Source organism: Triplophysa rosa, linkage group LG17 (genome assembly GCF_024868665.1).
Source record: "Triplophysa rosa linkage group LG17, Trosa_1v2, whole genome shotgun sequence".
Taxonomy (NCBI): Eukaryota; Metazoa; Chordata; class Actinopteri; order Cypriniformes; family Nemacheilidae; genus Triplophysa; species Triplophysa rosa.
Genome location: NC_079906.1, coordinates 9,783,183 through 9,804,830, shown reverse-complemented (window position 1 = coordinate 9,804,830; position 21,648 = coordinate 9,783,183). Strand labels below are relative to the sequence as shown.

At 39.5% G+C, this 21,648-nt stretch overlaps 1 protein-coding gene across 7 annotated transcripts in view; it reads left to right on the top strand.

Annotated features, from left to right (window-relative positions):
- Window positions 1-21,648, top strand: part of slc20a2 (solute carrier family 20 member 2) — a 38,580-nt gene extending 16,932 nt beyond the window's left edge. For 4 of the 7 annotated variants that reach the window (XM_057356267.1, XM_057356274.1, XM_057356273.1 and 1 more), the window contains exons 2-11: window positions 1,542-2,086; window positions 3,290-3,430; window positions 3,764-3,849; window positions 5,700-5,796; window positions 6,066-6,185; window positions 7,670-7,879; window positions 7,960-8,569; window positions 11,741-11,926; window positions 14,486-14,570; window positions 18,213-21,648. In XM_057356267.1, coding sequence (XP_057212250.1) covers window positions 1,798-2,086; window positions 3,290-3,430; window positions 3,764-3,849; window positions 5,700-5,796; window positions 6,066-6,185; window positions 7,670-7,879; window positions 7,960-8,569; window positions 11,741-11,926; window positions 14,486-14,570; window positions 18,213-18,377 — 1,989 coding nt within the window. In that variant the 5' untranslated portion in view covers window positions 1,542-1,797 and the 3' untranslated portion in view covers window positions 18,378-21,648. Of the gene's footprint in view, window positions 1-1,104; window positions 1,216-1,307; window positions 1,329-1,541; window positions 2,087-3,289; window positions 3,431-3,763; window positions 3,850-5,699; window positions 5,797-6,065; window positions 6,186-7,669; window positions 7,880-7,959; window positions 8,570-11,740; window positions 11,927-14,485; window positions 14,571-15,828; window positions 15,914-18,212 lie in introns of those variants that run through there. The other 3 variants (XM_057356271.1, XM_057356272.1, XM_057356268.1) reach the window with 3 other exon arrangements.

Genomic DNA, 21,648 nt, shown 5'->3' with positions numbered 1-21,648 from the left:
AGACCTCAAATTTCCGAGAGCAGCAGAAGCGTCTTATTTCATCCAAATTGTGCCAGCTTATCACCTTGTCCTGAAGTCACATGGCGGTATCAGTGTTTTGGCTTTGCGTGAGTTTTTGGAAATGTGTTGCAACGGTTATATCGGTCAGGGCATTTCATAAGAACAGGATCTTTTGAGAATGCAGACCGGTTGTTTAGTATGCGCAAGACATTTGTATCTTTGCCTCTTAAATTAACCAACAACTATTGCTTGGATTGTTGCTGTGATGTTTCCTTTGTCCTCTCTCTCTCATTTTTGTATGCATACAAAAAAATCTTACTATATGTGTGCCGGTGCAGTTTTCATTATGTGAGTGCACGGGCTGTTCTGGTGCTTTTGGGTTTGTACTGAGGTCTTTAATGTACCATGTCCTTGACACTGAGGTACATTTTATTTAGTTTTTATTAAAGTGTGTAATTTCTGGACCAAAATAAAAACTGGTTGCTTTCAAACAATGCTTTCAGTGTCTTGATAACACCACAGAGCCAACCTACATATGGTTTACTTCTAGTTGTCATTCTTGGAATATAAGCAAGTATTTTACCTCAAAACAAACCACATTTCTGTGTTGACACCCTCATGGGTAAATGAGACATACAGTACAAGCCATCTTTTGTGACAAAGTCAACAACCATGTGATGTTGATACGCGAGGTGTTGCTCCTCACGTGATTCCTGCACACAGTCAACAAATACCTTGAGAATGTATTAGTCTGGCTTTCCCACTGTTTACATTTAATTCCCTTTAAACAAAAGGCTTAGTGAAGTTGAACAATGTGCCGTTTTCTTGAGTTGACATCGGTATCAGCTATTTTCGCGCTCTTTGATGCATGACATTTTTTTTGACATGGCCGTATAAACGTTTCCCGTATCTCCGTAACGTGTTAAAATCCATGCAGTCCTCAGCGGTGCACTGATGCTCTAAATACCGAACCGTCCTCCCCGCGGTGCAGGGACAGTCTTTCGATAAACAGCACTGATCAGATTTCAGCAAGCACTTAGTGGCCCATTTACAGACCTGCCGTTTTCAAGTGCCGTTTTTGACCCACTAAGAATCTTAGGCTGGGGAAAGCAGGAAGGTATTAGAGACTGCGGCTTCGCGGTGTGGCGCGGTTAGTCTAGAGCACGACTCGGTGGGAGACTCGAACTTGAAACGCAGCCAAGAAGCCGAGACGAGGTGTGAAGCAGGAGTGATCGTTGATGTACTCGCTCTGTTAGTCACATTGTGTCCTCTTCGCACCTGAACACGCTGTGTCATTGTAGTCGTGGGGTGGTCTGTTTCTGCACAAGGTTGAGAGGCGTTCTGTGTGGTTTATGTAATGATGTTTGTGCTGTTTGAAATCTTGTTTTTGAGTAATCAATAGTTTATTCTTTTATGTCTTTAGTTTTCCGTTGTCCTCTCACCACCTGTCTAGTGTCGACTTTTTGTTTCCAATAGTCAGTGTCTATAAGGGAAAATGGGAACGCTTCGTAATAATTTCCTTCTCTCTCTTGTTTTGACAGCTGAAGGCTTCTCGCTGGACAGGACACTAAGAGGGCCAAACAATGGAATGCTCTCTCCTGCCTACACTGCTCAGCACTCCACAAACTGAGGTTAAACGGCTTAGTTAGCAGTGTGCCTCTCCCCCAAGAACTCTTTCTGCCTGGGGAAGTCGGGAGAAAGAAAAGCGAAAGAAGGAGAATTACTCCAGAAGCACCTTACTCCAGTTTTTTCTAGCCGTTTCTTTTGGATTTGTTTGTGCTCGGAAATAAAGCCAAGATGGAACTGGAATCGTACCTGTGGATGGTCGTGATTGGTTTCATTATCGCTTTCATCCTGGCCTTTTCGGTGGGGGCCAATGACGTGGCGAACTCGTTTGGCACGGCCGTGGGCTCAGGGGTGGTGACGTTGCGTCAGGCCTGCATCCTGGCTTCCATATTCGAGACGCTGGGCTCCATTCTCCTCGGTGCCAAGGTCGGGGAAACCATACGGAAGGGAATTATAGATGTCAGTTTGTACAACGACACCGTGCCAGTTCTGATGGCGGGAGAGGTCAGCGCCATGGTTGGTGAGTAATGGATCGTTTAAGGCATACCTCAACGTATCATTTTGAAGATTAATGATGGGGAAGCTTACCCAAGCATTTGTTGATTCACTGCCGGATTGTGAGAATCATGTTGGAGTGAGTTGAAAATATGTGTTATAAAATACGTGAATTTGATCATTTTGTGTTGATTTGGTGTTAATGAATAAAAGGGACAACACGAGGTTGAGGTAAAAGTAACACAAAATGTGTTAATTAAACACAGAAATGTGTAAAGTTAAAGGATGTTTTAAATTGTTAAAATTTTAGAAATGACCTACTTATAATTTTGTTTAAATCATACACTGGAGTTTAATATTTATTAATGTAGTTAATATTTATGTGTTTTATTTAAAAGTACAATACAGTTTAGTGGTTCAAGCAACGCGTTTATTGATGTAATACACTTCATTGCTAATTTACTTTGTGTGGTTTTTTTATTTGGAATAAACCATTAAAAAAACTATCGGTGATTTATTGTTATCGGTATGTACTGACCACCTTAGTTATCGTTATCGAAAAAATCCAATATCGGTCGACCTCTAATTGTTTATACTATAAGTTACATTATCAGACCAAACAGGTATCTTTGAGTTTATTTTATGTATTACAAAGGCCTCTGAAATACTTTATTGCGATAAAAAAACAGTTCCTGTCAGTCGAATTGCTACACAGCTGTGATACGTTCATCTTTTTTACTTGCATAATAAATCCATTTCATCCAACTCGAATCAATTAGGCCTGTAGGTTCTATTATTTATTAATTGAATAAGCAGCAAGTAATAAGTGGGATAATGTCAGCTGGGCATTATCACAAAATCACCCCTTTCAGGTTAGGGTTGTGGGTGGCCTGGATTACTACTTGACTAACCAACTAACTTTTAGACATGTTTGGAAGTGAGTGAAAGCAGCAACTGGATAGATACTCAGTTATTACATGATGACAAGTTGACCATCAGGGAACCATTCCTTCTTTTTATTATGTAACACTCATTTACTTTGTGTCATGGTCTTGTTGAAGGATTACGCTCACATTATATTATTTAGTAAATGTTTGTAAGCAGCAGTGTTACAGTGTTTGAATAATATCCAGGCTAGAGAATATAATGAGGACAGATGGAAAGAGAACATATGGTTTTGAGACTGTCTTTTGCTCCAGCTCCCACTCATAATGCCTTTTTCTTTCAGGGTCTGCGGTTTGGCAGCTCATTGCCTCCTTTCTGAAGTTGCCCATTTCTGGAACTCATTGCATTGTGGGATCTACGATTGGCTTCTCAATGGTTGCTATTGGCACTAGGGGAGTACAGTGGATGCAGCTGGTTAAAATTGGTAATTTTTGTTCTATTTTTCTATCATAATGCACTGTTTATTTGCACATTGGAGCATGCGTAAACTTTGTGTGAAGCTATGTTAAGCTCATCCTTGTATTGGCTGTATTTTTGTGGTTTGGTATATATTTGATGCATTATTCATAATTTGTTAGTTCCGTACGATTACATATTGTTTCCATGAAATAACATGACCTAATTTTTGTAAATTGTCTTGCAACCGAGATGTGTAATTTGTTTAATGTCACGTATTGGCCTTTTTCTCTCTAGCCGCATAATGCGTCATTACGTTGGCACCCTTGTTGAATGAGTAATTGCTGTTTATTTGATGCAGTTGCGTCGTGGTTCATCTCCCCTCTGCTGTCTGGTCTTATGTCTGGCCTGCTCTTCTTCCTCATCAGATATTTCATTCTCAGCAAGGTGAGTTTAACTTAATAGGTCGACTGTTGCACCTGTCTTAAATCACTTCACTTTAATGATTTGTAATCTCATGCATTTTTTTAAACAGATTTCGAATTTAAGACAGAAAAAATTGATCGAAGTGCTCAGACAGGTCTAAGCACTTTGCTCCTTGCTTCAGACCCCGATAGAAACCTTTTAAAAGTGCATTAGAGGCATTTAGATGGTCTGTAGTGGTATAGAGTGGTCCATCACCGGTGCATTTAAGACCTCACGTTTTTAATTATATTTAACATTTAACGTGCATTAAGCCGTTTCCACATAACTGTGCATGTGGCTGTTTGGATTGGATAGACAATAGCTCAAATGTAGCATCTGTGACTGCTATACAGTCGACCTTTCAAACGTCTGTCTGGTGGAAACGCTCCTGCTGTAAACACTTAACTCTTGAGCCTTTTAGAGCTGGGAAATGCCTGTGGCCACAGCAATACTGAGGTTAAGGGAATGTTAAAATGCACAGCATGTAGAAATGGTAACAAACCAATGAACTTTTCTTTTAGCTGTAGCCTGTATTTTACTACGGGATTACTTCAAGAGTGACATTAAAAGGGCACTGTGTACAGTATTTATATCTTAATAAAGTTGTACACATAAACAAACGAAGAGTACACTCACGTGAGATGAAGGATGCAGTTATGTGAGCACCCTTAAAAGGTGTAAGCACTCTTAAAACATGATGTGGAGCAACTCATTGGAGGACAATGTTGGTATGAAGCTTAAAGGGACAGTTCACCCAAAAATGTTTTTATCGTTATTTATTTACAGTCATGTCGTTTACGTGTGTATTAATATTTCTTATGTGCTACACAAAATAAGATATTTTGAGAAATCTCTCAGTGGTTTTGTGTCTACACTACGGAGGTCAATGCGTGCATATGTTCTTTTTTGGTTGAACTATCCCTTTAAGACCACTGTCAAACTGGTCAGCACAACATACACAAAATATTTTTTCCAAGTTATATTTGAGGGGCCTTTTGCCTTTAATGTCATAGGACAGTGGAGAACAGACAGGAAAGCATTGGATAGAGACAGGTGAGTGGGACTGGCAAAGGATGCACGAGAATCGAACTTGGGTCGGGCCGCATACGCACTGGCATTTATGTCGGCGCACTAAATAAATTTGCAATTTTTCATCCTTATCTAAACTAAGGCAGAGTATTGCTACGAGTTTTCCTGAGGAGGCCAGAGGTAGAGCTGAAGATCGAACCCGTCAGGTGCGTCGGGTTCGGGCTTAATTTCTATCATTTTACACGGGCTCGGCCTTGCGCGGTAAATGAGCGGTCATGTGATGTGTTCCGATTAGCGCGAGAAAGATGCGAAAATGGATGCCGAGGAGGTGAAACTGAGGCTTGCCTCTGGCGATTACGTTTTGGTTGCACCAGCAACTAAAGCAAAGTCTGAGGTGTGGAAAAGTTTTGACCATGTGCATAATGAGAATAATGAGCCAGTGGGATATGTGAGATGTTAGGGGACTTATTTTATTTCTTTGTTCCAACTTCCAAGTGGCCTGTAGCCTACGTTAGTCATTAATAAATTATGTTAAAACATGTATAAATGACTCATTCTTGACAAAAGCTGTGTGCATGTGCACATTTGAATAGCCTAATTCGGGCTTTTAAAAAGCTGTCAATCAAAATGTACTTGTCGGGCTCGGGCCCTGTCGGGCCTAACTTTTAAGGCCCGATTACAGCTCTAGCCAGAGGTCTCTCATTTGAATAAAAACGTATAAACAGAAATACTAATCACATCTGAATCTGGCATTTATATCTCAAATATTGTTTAAACATATCTCTTTACTCTGTCTGTTACAGGATGACCCTGTTCCCAATGGTCTTCGTGCTTTGCCCCTCTTCTATGCCTCAACCATCGGGATCAACACCTTCTCCATCATGTACACTGGAGCTCCCCGTAAGCCACTTCTGTCTTAAAGTGATAGCGCGTCCACTGTAAGGACATCTTTGATCTTAGAAGAGTTCGCTTGTTGTTACTGAATAAGTGGCATTGAATCTAAGCATAAGCAGACCTCATCCGGAACATTGTTTTGGAGATGCTTGCCAGCACATCAAATAACATTTTTTTCGAGATAAATCCACATGATTGCTTTTAACTCTCACTAGGATGTGCGTTTATGTCTTTGATCGTCTCACATGCTTTTTATTTATTTATGTTTTGTGCAGTACTGGGCTTGGAGATGCTCCCCGTCTGGTCTATTGCCCTCATTACGTTGGCTGGAGCGCTGGTATGTGCCGGTGTGGTCTGGATTTTTGTTTGCCCCTGGATGAGAAGGAAAATAGCAAGTACGTACTGCCCTGTCCCTCCTGCAGACTCGTGGCTTGAGGTGGTTTTGATGCTCGTGTTAGACTTTTTGTTTTTAATTCCTGCTCCTGGCTTTTCCTAAATTCTGCACAATTACAAATCCATTGTAACATTTATACCACCTGGTTGTGTTATTCATGTGTTTTTGGTCATGTGACATCTGGCCATTAAAGCCAGACAATTTAGCACACTACCTATAAATTAAAATCATGACTGACTTTATTCAGCAAACGCAAAGGAAATTATTTTAAAGACCGTTGGTAACCGAACAACATTGGCTCCCATTGACTGATATTGTGTGAACCATTTCACACAAAATATCATCTTTTTTGTTTCACAGACAAAAGTCTCATACAGGGTGAATGAGTTATTGCAGACTTTTTATTTTTCGGTGAACTATCCCTTTAAGTTAGATATTATTTCTAATCTGGCTTTGGAAAAGGCAAAGATGCGTCTCTGTATGAGGTATCGGCATCAGCTCAGAAGGGGAAGGATTTGCCTAACATCTGCTGCTCTGCTGGGGTGTTCTGTGACGTAAAGACAATCTTTTGCTGGCGTTGGTTTGTGGGCTCACGTTGAGAGTAATGAAAAGCAAATAAACCGTAGCTGTTTATTTGAGAACATCACGGTTAAAACACGGACTGTGAACAGTTTTTATATTTATTATGGTTGCACAGGTGTTTTGATTTAGCAGGGAGATATAAATTAAATGAATCGCCGAGATGTTTACACTCTGCTTTACATTCATGAACTGTCATATTAGATTATTGTTGCATTAATAATGGCTTTATTATATTTGTTATACAGCTGCTGAAAAAAAATAGGAGATCATTTCAAAGACTAGTTTCAGTTTTTCGGAATTAACTATTTATGGCTATGTGTTTGAGTAAAATGATTCTTTCTGGTTAATTCTGTGAACTACTAACAATATTTCTACCAAATTTCAAATACAAATATTGTTTCTACTTCAATTTATTTGCAGAAAATGAAAACTGGAGAAACAGGTGAAAATAACAGTAAAGATGCTCTGTATTTTCAGACCTCAAATACTGCAAAGAAACCAGGTTCATATTCACTTTTAAGCAATACAACAGTAATATCTGTAGTGTTTAGGAAAAGTAGAAAATATGTGATAACCTTGATTTCTATGACCGTTATCATGTGTCTTGTCATGCTGTCAGTCTTTCACATTGCTGTTGGATGACTTTGTCACTCTTGAGGTTTGATTTTGTTGAAATCCAACAGACACTGGACTGGAATGACCACAATAAATCTAGAAATGCTGATTAATTGAAAATTTGGAACGGTTTCTTCATTTTTTCCGTGGCTGTATATGCTTGATTTTGTGTTTTTGATATGGTAAATCCTTCTCTTCCGCATCTGCTCAGCAAACTGAATATAGATAACTGAATATAAAGTCCACTAGTTTTATTTTCGATATTGATCTTTCTCTTCGCCCAAACAGGTCGTCTGAAGAAAGAGCATGCTTTGTCCCGCATCTCTGATGAGAGTTTAGATAAAATCCCAGAGGAGGAAGAAGAGGCTCCAGTTTTTAAAGAGCTTCCAGGTGCCAAAAGCAACAATGATGCTGTTATACCCCTGACCGAAGAGTCCACAGGGGAGCTCAACAGTCTGGCTAATGGAGGAACTGTTCTGCCCAATGGCAGGGTGTATGGTACGCAAAAAAATGTTTTTGCTACTTTTCTAGGAGTCATCACTTCTCATAAGTTAACATGGACCAATTTTTCCGGCTAGGTCGGACCAACTCCATGACCAACGGCTGTCTCAAGTCACCTGTGTCCAATGGGGGCTTCAGTTTTGACGGCCACATGCGCAGTGATGGCCAGGTCTACCACACCGTCCACAAAGACTCTGGTCTCTACAAGGACCTCCTACACAAGATCCACTTGGGCCGCCTAGAGGACGAACGCAGCAGTTCACGTCCCGACAATAGCTACCGGCACCTCCGCCGCAACAACAGCTACACGTGCTACACGGCCGCCATCTGTGGGATGCCGGTGCAGCCTCTGATGCGGTCAGAGTCCAGCGCCCCTCCACCAGAGGACAGTGAGAAGCTAGTGGGCGACACAGTGTTCTATTCAAAGAAGAGGCTGCGTTACGATAGCTACTCCAGCTACTGTAACGCAGTTGCCGAGGCAGAGATTGAGGCGGAGGAGGGCGATGTGGATGTGAATATCGCAGCAGATAAAAGGGAGCTCCGGGTCCCTGCTGAAGGCCCATTGGAGGATTGCGTTGATGAGGATAAAGAGGAGAAGGACAAGCATCAGGTCTTCCTGCTCTTCCACTTTCTGCAGATCCTCACTGCCTGTTTTGGATCCTTTGCGCATGGTGGGAATGATGTCAGGTATGGCACTTGACGTAATATTCTCTAATATTGATTTAGGGTTAGAAAATTAGATCATTTCTTTTAACCTTTTAAAACCTGTTAAGTCCTGTAAGTGTTTTAAAGAAAGTAGTCAACGAGTGCCAGCATTGTGATCAATTTAACAAAACATTGATGGCCCCTGGGATATTTTCTTCTGTGAATATACAGTATACATTTAGACATTTAGCAGACGCTTTTATCCAAAGTGACTTATAGAGCGTTCAGGGTGCAATAAGCGATATGTCATACAGGAGCAATAATACAATAGGTGCTAATATAGACATCAGGGATGTTATTTTTCCTTATGAATACGGATTTCCGTATTTTTGACCTGCTGGGATCACCCGCGTAAATTGCATAAATTTGATTTCTTTTAATTCGTGACGGGATACTGGGGGGTGGGGGTTTGGGGATGTGCGCATAGTCATCATACAGCCGGCCAACAGGATCCTTTCTACGCTCTCTACGTCATGCACACACTTGTTATAAATGCAGAGCGACCGCTTCATTCAGAACATAATTTTGCAAGTTTTCTTTATGTATCCAGAGAGTCCGTGAAAAATAGACGACAAACTTTTATTCATTTTTAATTAAAAGGGTGGTGCAACGGTGTGTCATGCATTCTGACATGCATTAACATGGTCAACTTGTCAAAACGAGTTAGGTGTATTACATAATATTTCTGTGCTCGATACACTCCCCCAGCGATCGTACAGATTTCGGAAAGTTTCGTAACATTTTTTCTTAGTCCCTTATTGGACAATTCTCCTGGAAAAGCACGTGGCAGCAAGGAGAGCAGGAGAAGGAGCATGCGCAGACGTCACTTTCACTTGTGTGCAGGAGCGAGAGAGAGCATACGTTTGCAAAGTTCAGGTGTTTGTTTGTTCGCTGCATTTGGGTGATGAATGTTATATAAACAGTGGATATAACGCTGGATTTGGAGATCGTTTGAAACTGATATATGGAGCCGTCCCAGCGCTAAAAGATGCCGGACATGAACCGCATGCGGTGAGTGAAACTGATGTCAGTGTTTTGTTGGCAATGGGTGCACACGTGCTTTAGTTCAGCCTGCCCCTCCCCCCTGCACGCGCCGTATGCTTTTGGAAATAATCGTACAGCTGTACCTATCTTGTATAAATGTGATCAAACTAAATACTCTTCGAAGATACGAAGTATGCAATACTACTCTATAGGTACTCAAGATTAATATGAGATTGGCAGAAACCGCGTGTGTTAGGGCCGCTTTAAGTGGGGAACTGAACAGCATTTTGTAACGTATACAGAAAGTCCAGAGTCTGGAAGTTGAGACGTCCATATGACATCCTTTAACATTATAACATTATCTACAGTATATACTGTACACAGACTAAAATAGATCTTGGGAATCTACGTAATTGTGCATTGCATTCTGGGCAGTCACCGCCATGTTTTAGGACACGCTCAGCAGCGTACAATGAACGCAAATAGAAATCACCATAGTTAAAAACAATTGTATTTACATTAAACATTTTAAGAGCTGCTTGCACTAGCTTAGAATAAATGGACTTATATTTGATTCCCTTGTTCATTCAAAGGAGCGCTCCCTTATGGACACAGAGTGATCGCACAGAACTATATCACAAATGACATTTTTAAACGTATTTTGCACATTTCTCATGGTGTGAGCACTTATATATTCAAGCGGATCCGAAATTAGGAATCCGTAATAATAAATACAAATGACAAAGCCACATTTAACCAAGTTATTTATTTTCATTAAGTTGCACTTTCACCATGGTGTTGTTTCTAAGCTACAAAGCGGAAAATTGTGATTCTTTTCAGATCAGTTTTCCCCTCCAGTCATGAGAGCAGATATGGCAGTTCATAACACAGTAAGTGTACTACATTCTAATGTGTTTTTAACTGGATAATATAAATTTAAACATCTACCTCTACTATTTCCAAGTCTCCGTGTCTGTGTCCCAAAGTCACAGGATGCATTGCGCTGCTGATGTCACGTTCCCATTCTCTATAGGCCATACCTCGATTTAATGGCTTGAAACAATGGCTTTATTACAATAAAATTAAAGTAGGCCTAATGTAAGCTACTCAAGGAGTGCCATTTGTTAATGCCATCTCAAATATTGTTTAGGTGACTGTTAAACTAATAAACATTTGAACTGATATTTCCAAAATTGCCAGTCAGAATTGGGTAATTATAAAAGTTTGTTTTTGTTTTGCTAAGTGAAAATATATATTTTTGGCAAACAGTTGCCTGTTTTTAATCATGTAACATTTAATTAGTAATATTAAAAACTATTTTTGGGGGGAGTTGGGGTTGGGCGAGGGCGAGGGCGCGTGCAGTCTTTCTTCTTTTTTGTCCTTGGCTGATCACATGCCTGAGAAATACAATATACTGTATCAAATAAAAAAAAGAACCACGGCTTTTAAACATAAAAATGTTTTCTGTCTTCATTTGTTTTTATCACTTATGCATTTTGCAGAAAAATCTGTTTTTGGTCCAAAAAAATTGTGTTTTGTCAAAGATTGTTCAGAACACATTCAAACGGATGATAAAAACAACTATTTGCTTCTTTTTCTTGAACAAATCCTTTTTCTAATTTAGCAGCTTGAACAGATTTGTTTCTAATCAAACAAATTCTTGAATCAACTGATTCTTTTTAAATCAAACAGATTCTTGAATCAACAGATTCTTTTTGAATCAAACAGATTCTTCTTGATTAGATTCTTTACTGAATCTAAGGTCATGGTATGTGTCAGAAACAACTTTGTGATTAGTTCAGAATAAGACCTAAAATAGGAGCAAAGAATTTCCCTCACATTCCACAGCATTAATGTCTTTTGAGAACAAGCCCTCACTTTTGTTCTGTGCCACGGATCTAGTTCAGTACTCCGCACATGATTTAGCACATTCACATTAAGACATGTAAAGTGCAACTCTAAATAGTTCAAATAGCCTTTGAAATGCTTGTTACTGTTGACATTTGAATAAAATTATTTTCATTTTTGGGTGTACTGTTTCTTTAAATCAGTCACGACATAAAGCCATAATAGTGATTTTTTTTGTCTAACCTGTGACTTAAGGCGTATGTAAATTCTGATCTCTTCTTTTGCATAATGTGTGATGTATTTGATTCATCTGTTCTCCAGTAATGCCATCGGTCCTTTGGTGGCCCTGTGGATGATTTACTCTCAGGGTGGGGTGATGCAGGACGCAGCCACACCCATCTGGCTGCTGTTCTACGGTGGCGTAGGTATCTGCACTGGATTGTGGGTTTGGGGACGACGTGTCATTCAAACGATGGGCAAGGACCTCACGCCCATCACTCCCTCCAGGTGAGATCGGCTTTCGGGCGGAAAGCATGAGTCATCTGTGCATGTGGAAGTTGTTTTGTGCTGCTGTTGCATGCAGATGTGCTCATTAATCGAGCACTGTTATGATTCTGACATGAGTGGCTCCCTATGGTAAACCCATGTCCAAAACACGTACCATTTACCAGGTTTTATTATTTACACTATGAAAGCCTTTTTACATTAGCAAACAAATGGAGAAGAAACTTGGGTTGTGGTCATTTATTGTAGGCACTGGTCTAAAAGTCCAGTAAAGACAAGGAAAAGAATGAATTAGTATTAGTATTTTGTGTTATTGTGCTTTAATGACTTTGAGGAAAAAATTTGACATTTTTGATTAATTTAATTTGGTCTATGTCACCACCATTTTGATTATTTTAATTTTGACCTATAAAGAGTGCATTTATATATTACATACACAAGATATTTGTGTTAAAATCTTAAACCTTTTATTTTTAGGGTTAAATTAGATTTTGACAAAACTGAAATTATTATACTTGGTCCTAAACCAGTCTGCCCTTGAGGTGTAATAGTAGCCTACAGAATTGGAGCATGTGCTTTGCCAGCAGGGTTAAAACAGTTTATCTGATATAGAAATCTTGCTAGATTAGTTCTGTTTCGAATCGGCTTTTTTCTTTTGGGTACTTGCCCTCAATCCCTCTCTGTGTTGGCACCGCAAATCAGGTTAAACATCACAGCAAAATGACCGTAATTTCAACTTTTAAGTCGCTTTAAAATAAAGGCAGCGGTCACTATTTTCACCCTCTACCTAGAACTGCCTGGGTTTGCTAAATTTAGCAAGACACTTGTGCACATGGCCTCTGTAACTTGCGTTCTCTTAGTAACGGGACAAACTGTCAAAAACAAATGAGCTTGAGATAATAATAAGAACAAGCGCTTTTCGTTTGGCCTTTGAACAGACGCCTCAGAGACTAACAATGCTGTAACACCTGGTTAGCAACGAACTAGCAATTTCTCCGAACATCGTTGCAACCATGTAACAACACCTTAGCAACCACCCAGAATATCCTAGCGATGTGCATGGTCATTTTCATTAGAAAATAATCAAATCTTGGTGTATTCAAATCACATTTCCCAGTTTCTCAACGTGTGTGAAAGACTTTGGTTTACCATTAAGAGGTCACTCCACAATCCTGCACTCCAAACCCCGGGTGTGAAGTGTGGATCAGGTGGCAATGTTCCCAGCTTCATGGTGAACTCGCATACCACACAAAAATAACAATCAGCATGACCTCAGCATGTCAGGTTGGTCGTTGGGTTTGATGTTTGCTGACAGGAAGGAGTTTTTAAACCCAGGAATAGTAACCTCCATGCTTTTGCCTTATTTCAAGACTGTTGTTTAGCGATGACACATCAGATGGGTGTTGTATGTGCGAGTGATCTGTCTTTGCTTGTTTGTGCATTGTGCGCGTCTTTCCCACATGTTTTTGCTTCTGCTGTGTGTGTTTGTGGGTTTGCGTAGTCTGCTGGACAAAAAACATCTTAAACTAGCTTTAGTTGGTCTCTGGACGGCTTGGTAGTTTGAGAGGGGTCTTGAGCTCTTTTTAGCCGGTTAGGCTTGTAGACCTGGTTGCTGACCAGCTAAACCGCCTGAGCACCAGCTTGGCCATGCTGGGAGACCACCATGAACCAGCTAAGAAACCGGCTAGCAAACTAGATGGAATTAATTTACTCAACCTCATTTCGTTTCAAACCTGTATGACTTTCTTTCTTCTGCAGAACACAAAAGAAGATATTTTGAAAAATGTTTGTAACCAAACAACGTTGGCCCCCTTTTATTGTATGGACACGAAACCACCAAGACATTTTTCAAAGTATCTTCTTTAGTGTTCCTCAGAAGGAAGAGTCAGGTTGTGAACGACGTGAGGGTTAATAAATTATGACAGATATTTTATTTTTTGGTGAATTATACTTTTAAATGTGAAAACCTTCTGTGGGGATGTCAGAAGTTAAATTGACTCAAAGTAAGTTTTTCCACTAATGGTGTTAAGTTTTTCACTTATATGTTAGGGAAATTAAATTACAACTATCTGTGTTATAATTTAATATAATATATGGGATTAAATGTAATTTACTACAGTATGTTCTTATTTCAGTAACTAGGGAAACGTGTATGTGTGTGTTTGTGTTGACGCCACATGAGAGTTTATCAGTATGAGACGTATGATGTCATCACAACTATAATCACCTGCTGTTCTTTCCATCTGCGTGCATGCACACGTTTCTGCTCTGTGATTCTTTGTCACGTTCTCACACGTGCACTCTTGCATGCTTCATAGGGAAGAATTCACAAAATTAATCTTGTCAACCCCCCTTTTCCTGTTATTGCATCACCTTAATCTCCTCATGGAGTTTTCCACCTCTTTTGCATGTTTTCGCATGCATGCTCCTGTTAAAGCGTCGCCTCCTCACCGCCCGCATGCTGTGCGTGTCTGGCAGCCTCTCTCCGTGGCATGCATTGTCATTACAGGTGTATTCGCAGGTGTGATTGTATAAAGTTGTGTTCTGTTGCCCTCCCCGCAGTGGATTCACTATCGAGTTGGCCTCAGCGGTCACTGTTGTTTTGGCATCTAATATTGGACTTCCAATCAGTACCACACACTGCAAGGTAAAGCTGGGGTCAGACATCAGCCGACCCCCCTCAGGTTACTGTATGCACGACGGGGGAGAAGAGGGAGCCGTCTGGTTTTATGGGGTCTTGCTGTAAAATGTAATTGCTATTGACAAGAAACGACACAAATTCAGATTGGCACTTTCCACAAATATTGTACAGGTTTGTTGTCTCCGTAGGCATATTTTTGCTTTTTGAAACTGAAAAAAAGCTGCATTTTGTGTGCTTTATAATAAGTGGCAGTATACAAATCTGAAATTTGTATATATTTTGCAAAGTGGTTGCTGTGTTTATCAGTCATGGAAATCAACAGCAGTGATAAGCAGCATACAGATCACATGCTCTTCCACTTTTCTGTGATTTTTTAAAATTTCTAATATATTATTTACATATTATATAAATGTTTTAAATAATTTTATGTCTAATTATTATTATCAAGTTAAGCTAAGCTTTTAACATTTTGTGATGTCACAACTTGCACATCTGTGCACCACAACCTTGAGAATGCTATACCGTATATTATACAATTTAAAAAAGTTTAAAAAGGAACTAGTCACATTAAGTTCAACATTTAGCCCTGTTACTACGATAAATATAATAAATATATTTATTAATGGAAATAAAATATTTTAAATAAGAAATTGCTGTAAAATTTAAAAAGAGTAAAAAACTGTAACATTTGGTTTGACCTCTGAGTTGCTACTTGATGATTATTTTAAAGAAAAAACTCACACGTTTTACTTTTAAATGATCATTCTTTTTGATTTGTGGAAAGTGCCACATTTTAGTCCCTGTATTTCTGATAAGTTGTTAAATGAAGGCGCTGTTAAAACATGTTTTTATACCGAAGATTACTCTGGCAGGCACTCTTGATTCTCTGATCTCAGTTACTGATGTCATTGGCTTAGACACTGTTTCGGCTGATAATAAATACACCTCATTGCACGCTGATGTCAATGGCGGGACAATGAAACCCCTCATTAAGGCAAACGGCGCTCTCAAACCCCTTTAGAAATGAAGACAAGTGTTCCCTCCTCTTCTCCAAGACTGGGTGCATACAGAATAAATAAACACAGTCTTCTCTCCACAGATTTGTGTATAAGTGGTGCTTCATTACCTCATCTCTTTGACTCCTCCTCTCATGTCACGTTGCTGTGTATTTGTCATTGCATCGGTTCGGGTCACTGGTGTCTTGCTACGTGTGTCTGACATGTTTATCTGTGTCTCTGTCTTGTCATCTGTCGTCTTTCCACAGTGGATTTTGCATTGAAGTAATGAGCGCTCTTTCGGTGCTTATTGCCTCAAATGTGGGCATTCCTATAAGCTCCACCCACTGCAAGGTATATTGGTATAGTCTTTTGGTAGTGCTAAGCTCCGCCCCCATGGCTTTATTAGAATAATCACAGAACAACCAATCAGTGTTCATTTCTGCAAACATGTAACTCCATGATTGCAGCTTTGATTCGCTTCATAATTTGTTTCATTCATCGTTTTTGTGGTTGGTAGTTTTAAAAAAGCCTGAAGCAAAGTCTGAACCTTTAGAAGGTACGACATAGTGCACACATTCTGAACGTGTTAACCATACCACGTAACAAACAACAAGCATCAGGACATTTTTAGATCCCTTAGTTTCTATTTCGCTTACCATTGTTTGTTTTAACTTTTAATGCACATTTATCATACAAGTTGCTAATTCTGATTAGTTGCCAAACATACAGTACATGTTGCTAAAAACATACCACATTACTCAACTATTATGAACAGATCTTAAAAAAAGAATCCCGGCAATAACAACTACACACACAATCAGTACAAACACTTATTTTTTGTCACCACAAATCCCTGTAGTGGAGATGAGCTGTCCTCCGTTTTAGTTTTGTGATGGTTTGTATAGAGATCAGGTCGCTTTGTGCTTAAAGGGCATTCAAGTGTGTCAAACTAAACCTCATTCTATTCCTAAATTTAAGAGGGCTTCATTATGTTTTTAACACCATCTTGCATCTTTGGAAGCCTGGATTGAGATTAAAAATGAGGTTCAGTTTGGGTATTTGAATTATTAGGATTACTATCGCCAGCGTGCGTCTTTGCTCCCAAAAAAGCATCCAAAACACCAATTTAAGTGTCATTGACGGATCGCTAACGTGTAGATTAGCATCATCCAGATACGCCGCCTGTATTGCGTTAATATTAAACTGGAACAAAGTCATTTCAGCAGTGGAGTCACATTTCCACCATGTTCGTATTGATCACTATGTTTGCCAACTGATACTAATAAAAGTCGTAGAACTGGGTGTGTGTCCTACAGATCAATGCGAAATCTGTATAGGGCTTTAAATCTTAAAGAAGATAATGAAATCTAGTGTCTGTTGACTTTGGGCTGACTTTCGCTCCAGATTTAGCCCCCCCGTGACGGGGTCTTCGGTTACACTGACGGCATAAGAACAGCCAGATTGCTCTTGTATCTAGCACAACACCTGTCACCAGCACCCCTGAGTCACACAGCATGTATGGAAATGTTACTCCACCCGCTGCCCTGTTAGGCACGATGTGACTTTGCCTTCAAGCAGAAAGAGAACATGATGAATGCAGTGGATGATAATGGCTTTGTTAAAGCACTGGACACTAGGTCTCAATTCTTGGAAAACCACGATGACCTGCTCATTTCTTGTATAGAGAAACGCCTTTCCTCTTTCTGATTTCTTACCTTGTGGTACTTTTATTGACTAGCCATTACCCAGGAATTGGTCCGACTAATCAAATCAATGTATTTTGTTATTCCAAAGTGTTCAGAACAGATACATCCCATAAGGTCCCATAAATTTGAGTTGGAAGTGTTTGTGTCCGTGGCACCTTGAGTCCATGTCGATGACATTTTCCAGCCCTGTTCCTGGCAGTCTCCCAACGGCGCATTTTTTGGATGTCTCCTGAATCTGACAAACCTGATTTAGATCATTAGTTAGAGAGCTTTAAGATCAAAAATGGGTGTCAAAAAAGAAAAACATCCAAAATCTTAGGTCTTCTTTGAAGAGGTTTAGGGAACGCTATGCTAGGTTATTGTTAAAACTTTGACTAAACTTTAAAGGTGTAGTTCACCCAAAAAGTGAAAAATCTGTCATCATTTACTCACCCTCTCATCATTTCAAACCTGTATGACTTACTTTCTTCCGCAGAACACAAAAGAAGATATTTTGAAGAATGTTGCTAACCGAACAACAGCGGTACCCATTGACTTCGATTGTATGGAGCAATGCAAGTGATTAGGTACAGCCGTTGTTACCAACATTCTTCAAAATATCTTTTGCGTTCTGCAGAAGAAACAAAGTCACACAGGTTTGAAATGACAAGAATTGATGACACAATTTTCATTTTGGATGAACTTTCCTCTTTGGTCATCTTTTTCAGGAAATGGGTTAGAAACCTTGATGACTCATCTTGTACCGATGGGCGTGTCCAAATTACAGGAAATAAAGTTGCACTCTGTTATCCATTTCACAAGGACTTTAAAACGCCTGTTCACTGAAGCACAGAGAATAACAAAATATGATCCAATAACAACAGATTCCTGAAATCCATGTCGTGCTATGTTATGGTAGTTGTGTATCATGCTACTGCTGATTGTACGCTTTGTGATGATTGCAGGTGGGCTCAGTGGTGGCGGTGGGCTGGATCCGCTCCAGGAAGGCTGTGGACTGGCGGCTCTTCCGGAACATCTTTCTGGCCTGGTTCGTCACTGTCCCCATAGCCGGCCTCTTCAGCGCTGCTGTCATGGCCCTGTTCGTCTACGGCATACTGCCTTACGTCTGAGATGCAGATCGGTGAGGGAGGTTTTAGGAATGTAAAGAGAGAATATTAAATATCAAGATATAAGGGGACAGCCAGAGGGTGGGGAGAGTCTTCAAATGCTGCCTGGAAAAGCATCCAGAATCCGTTGATTTAAAAATCCTTAATCTTGTCAAGAGTATTTATTTCCGTTTTATTTGTTTTTATTGTTTTGTTGAAACGTTATCATGACATCGAGATCAGTCGCTATGAAGTGATACTTTTCAAAGTTCCAAAAATGGTTCTCATGTATCTGTGGTTGCAGGTAAAGAACTGATGTGCACATACAAATACATTAAACGTACATTGTGGTTTTAACTGTTATATTTGCCAATCTCACACTAAAAACAACTACGTAAAGAATGGGATTAGAGAATTCGTTTTATGGCACAATTGATATCGGCACAAAGTGTTTTGTCACATGCAATGTTGTTTTGAAATATGCCAAATGTGGTGTGAACTATAGCTGCACGTCCTATTTGGAAAACTTGTAAGTAAATTTGATGTTAGCAGTGACGCTGAAAGACCTCCTGCTGTCCAAAACATATGTGAGCACTGCTTTTCTAAACTCTGTGCAGCTGGTAACATACCTCAGCCAACACTGAAAGACTAGCTCAGTAACAAAACCAAACTGTGCTCATGATAAATACAAATATATTCTAAGCCTTAAAACGACAGGTTTGAAGAAAAGCAGAATCATATTTATATTTATGTACGCTATCATTTCTACTGTGTGTATATTATATTCAGCTTTGGATTTTAGAGTTTTGGGTTGTCTTGTATTGTTACATTTGAGAAGATTTTAGACCAGATTTGGTAGAAACGATCAAAAATTTGAAAATGATTTCAGTACAACTAATATCCTGTCCTCTCATATCAAATATAATCACAAAAAAGACGAGCCATTTTCCAAAATCTTAAAGAAATATATCTGACAAACAAATGAGATAATGCCAATTACATGTATTATTATCCTAAATGGTCATATCAGCCGTATTTTTCGATTTTCAGCCCACTTTTATTAATTGAGCTCTTTGTATCGGTACATATCGAAAGGCGAATTTGAACGCTTTTATTTTGTTCCCCTAATGGAGACATCATAGCCAAAGATTCAGAAGATCTTCATGTTGAATTGCCATGATCTTTGACAGCGTTCGATTATTACAAACCATATCCAAACAAATAAGTGAACCACATTAAGTACATTATATAAAAGGTTGCCAGAGTGTTCAGTCTAGTCATAGTAGAACATTAATAAAGCCCTACAGATAATGCCAATATATTACATACTGTACTGTACAGTATACTATACGTGCCGGAACAGCCAAAATACCCTAAATGGAATTTAGGGTGAACCCATAAATCCAGCACACACACGTGCATACATATACACAAACTTACCAATTGCGTTCACATACATGATTTTTGGAGAGGCAGTGTTTGGAGTCTGGCTATTGGTGAATCATATCAGTATCCAGCTACTTGATTCAACCTCACTGATGAATCCACAGGTTTATCAGAAGAGGAATTTGTATATCAGGTCAACAAATGATTCAGCTGAGATAAGATATATAGATTGATATGAGCGACACCACAATGAGGCCAAAAACAACATGAGTCCAGAATGTGGAATTTGCATTTGACCATGCTATCATGTGGTCTTAAATGTCGATGTAATGAAAACTCTTTGACATCCCACTGTAATCTGCCTCAAAATAGTCACCAGATTTGGAAAGTGTACAAATGTGTGGCTTTGAACCAATGCAAAGTGTTGCTGTTTTTTTGTGTGTATCATAATATTTTTCATCAAGAACAAATCTATGATTAAATGGCCATTTGCCTTGTAATGTTGTGCTTTACTGTTTGTTGGATACAGTAACTTCAGTACTGTGGTGTTTACATTGTAATCATATTGTAGTATAACTCATTGCAGTTGCCTAAAAATGCCAATCTAAGACTAACTATTAATCACGGATTAAATATGACATAACCAGGCGTTGTGCAAGGTGTTTCATGTCATTTTGTGTTTTGGCGGCGCGAATCATGAAACCCATGTTACTTTACGCCGCTACGTGTAGTCACAACTGTACATGGTGGATATGATTAAAATATTAATAAAAAAGAAAATGAATAGATATATAAATTTCATTAAGCTATATTTTTCTACATATATGAGTTCAAACTGGGTGGTGACTTGCGTTGGGTGAATTGGGCTTAGAAAGGTCATTAGTGGTGTTCGTTTGGTAACGCCGATTACGGGAACGTTCAGCGCTGAATACCACTGAACGTTTCTCAAAGATGCGGATTTAATCGTACAAGAGCAGTTCGTGCAGGGGTTTGATAATTCTTGTGGATGGGTTCCATATCCATTTGTTTTTCTTGCCCAGGGAAGTCTCGCCCGTGTGTGAGAGAGCGTGGTTGCGAGTTGTACAAATTCAACAATTTTTCATGATTATTTTTGAAAAGGCTGAATAACTTTGTAATTTTGTTTCCCTGAAATGCAATATTGAGCTGACAGACCGTGGTCAATCGGCCCGACACCAGCAGTGGCGATTACCAGTGTTACGATAGGAAGGGGCACAGCAAGATCCACCAAAGGATCTCTCACTAACATGCATCTAATATTCTGCATCAAGCTGGCAATATAATCTGCCTTCCTGCTATGATGGTTTGTTTTAAAATGGCTCATAACGCAGTGTATGTAGCAAAATCCTTCACATGGCAGTTTAACAGCTGCGGTAGTTTGGCTACTGAGTAAGCATTAAGCTAGTAGAAAAAAATCACATTTGAAGAAGGGCATGTTGAACAATGATGTGCTACATCAAAACATTGTGGCTCCTTTACCAAAACGTCAAAAAGAAAATACATCAGTACGCAAGATTTGACTTCATGAAAGCATCCATAGTTGTGTTGTTAGGAGGTTTCATAACTGTTATTGGCAGCCTAGCTACATTCTCCCTAAGTGTGCTAGTAGAATTTCTTAGTTTCCACGTTGTTAAAAATAGGATGTAGCCCAATCCTCTGCTGGCCCGCTGATTGCCTGCTGCGTGCTGTCTCTGTTGCCATGATGTGAATACTATGCTGTCAACTGTCTTGAACCATCTAAAGACAGGGCTTTAGACTTAACAAACCCCTCCCCCTTATCTGCATATGTACTGTATTGCTGTTTTCTTTCTTTTTGGCACTTTTGTTGTGGAAGTTGTCTGCATTATAACTAATTCAATTATGGGAATTAAAATGACAAAGAATAACAACC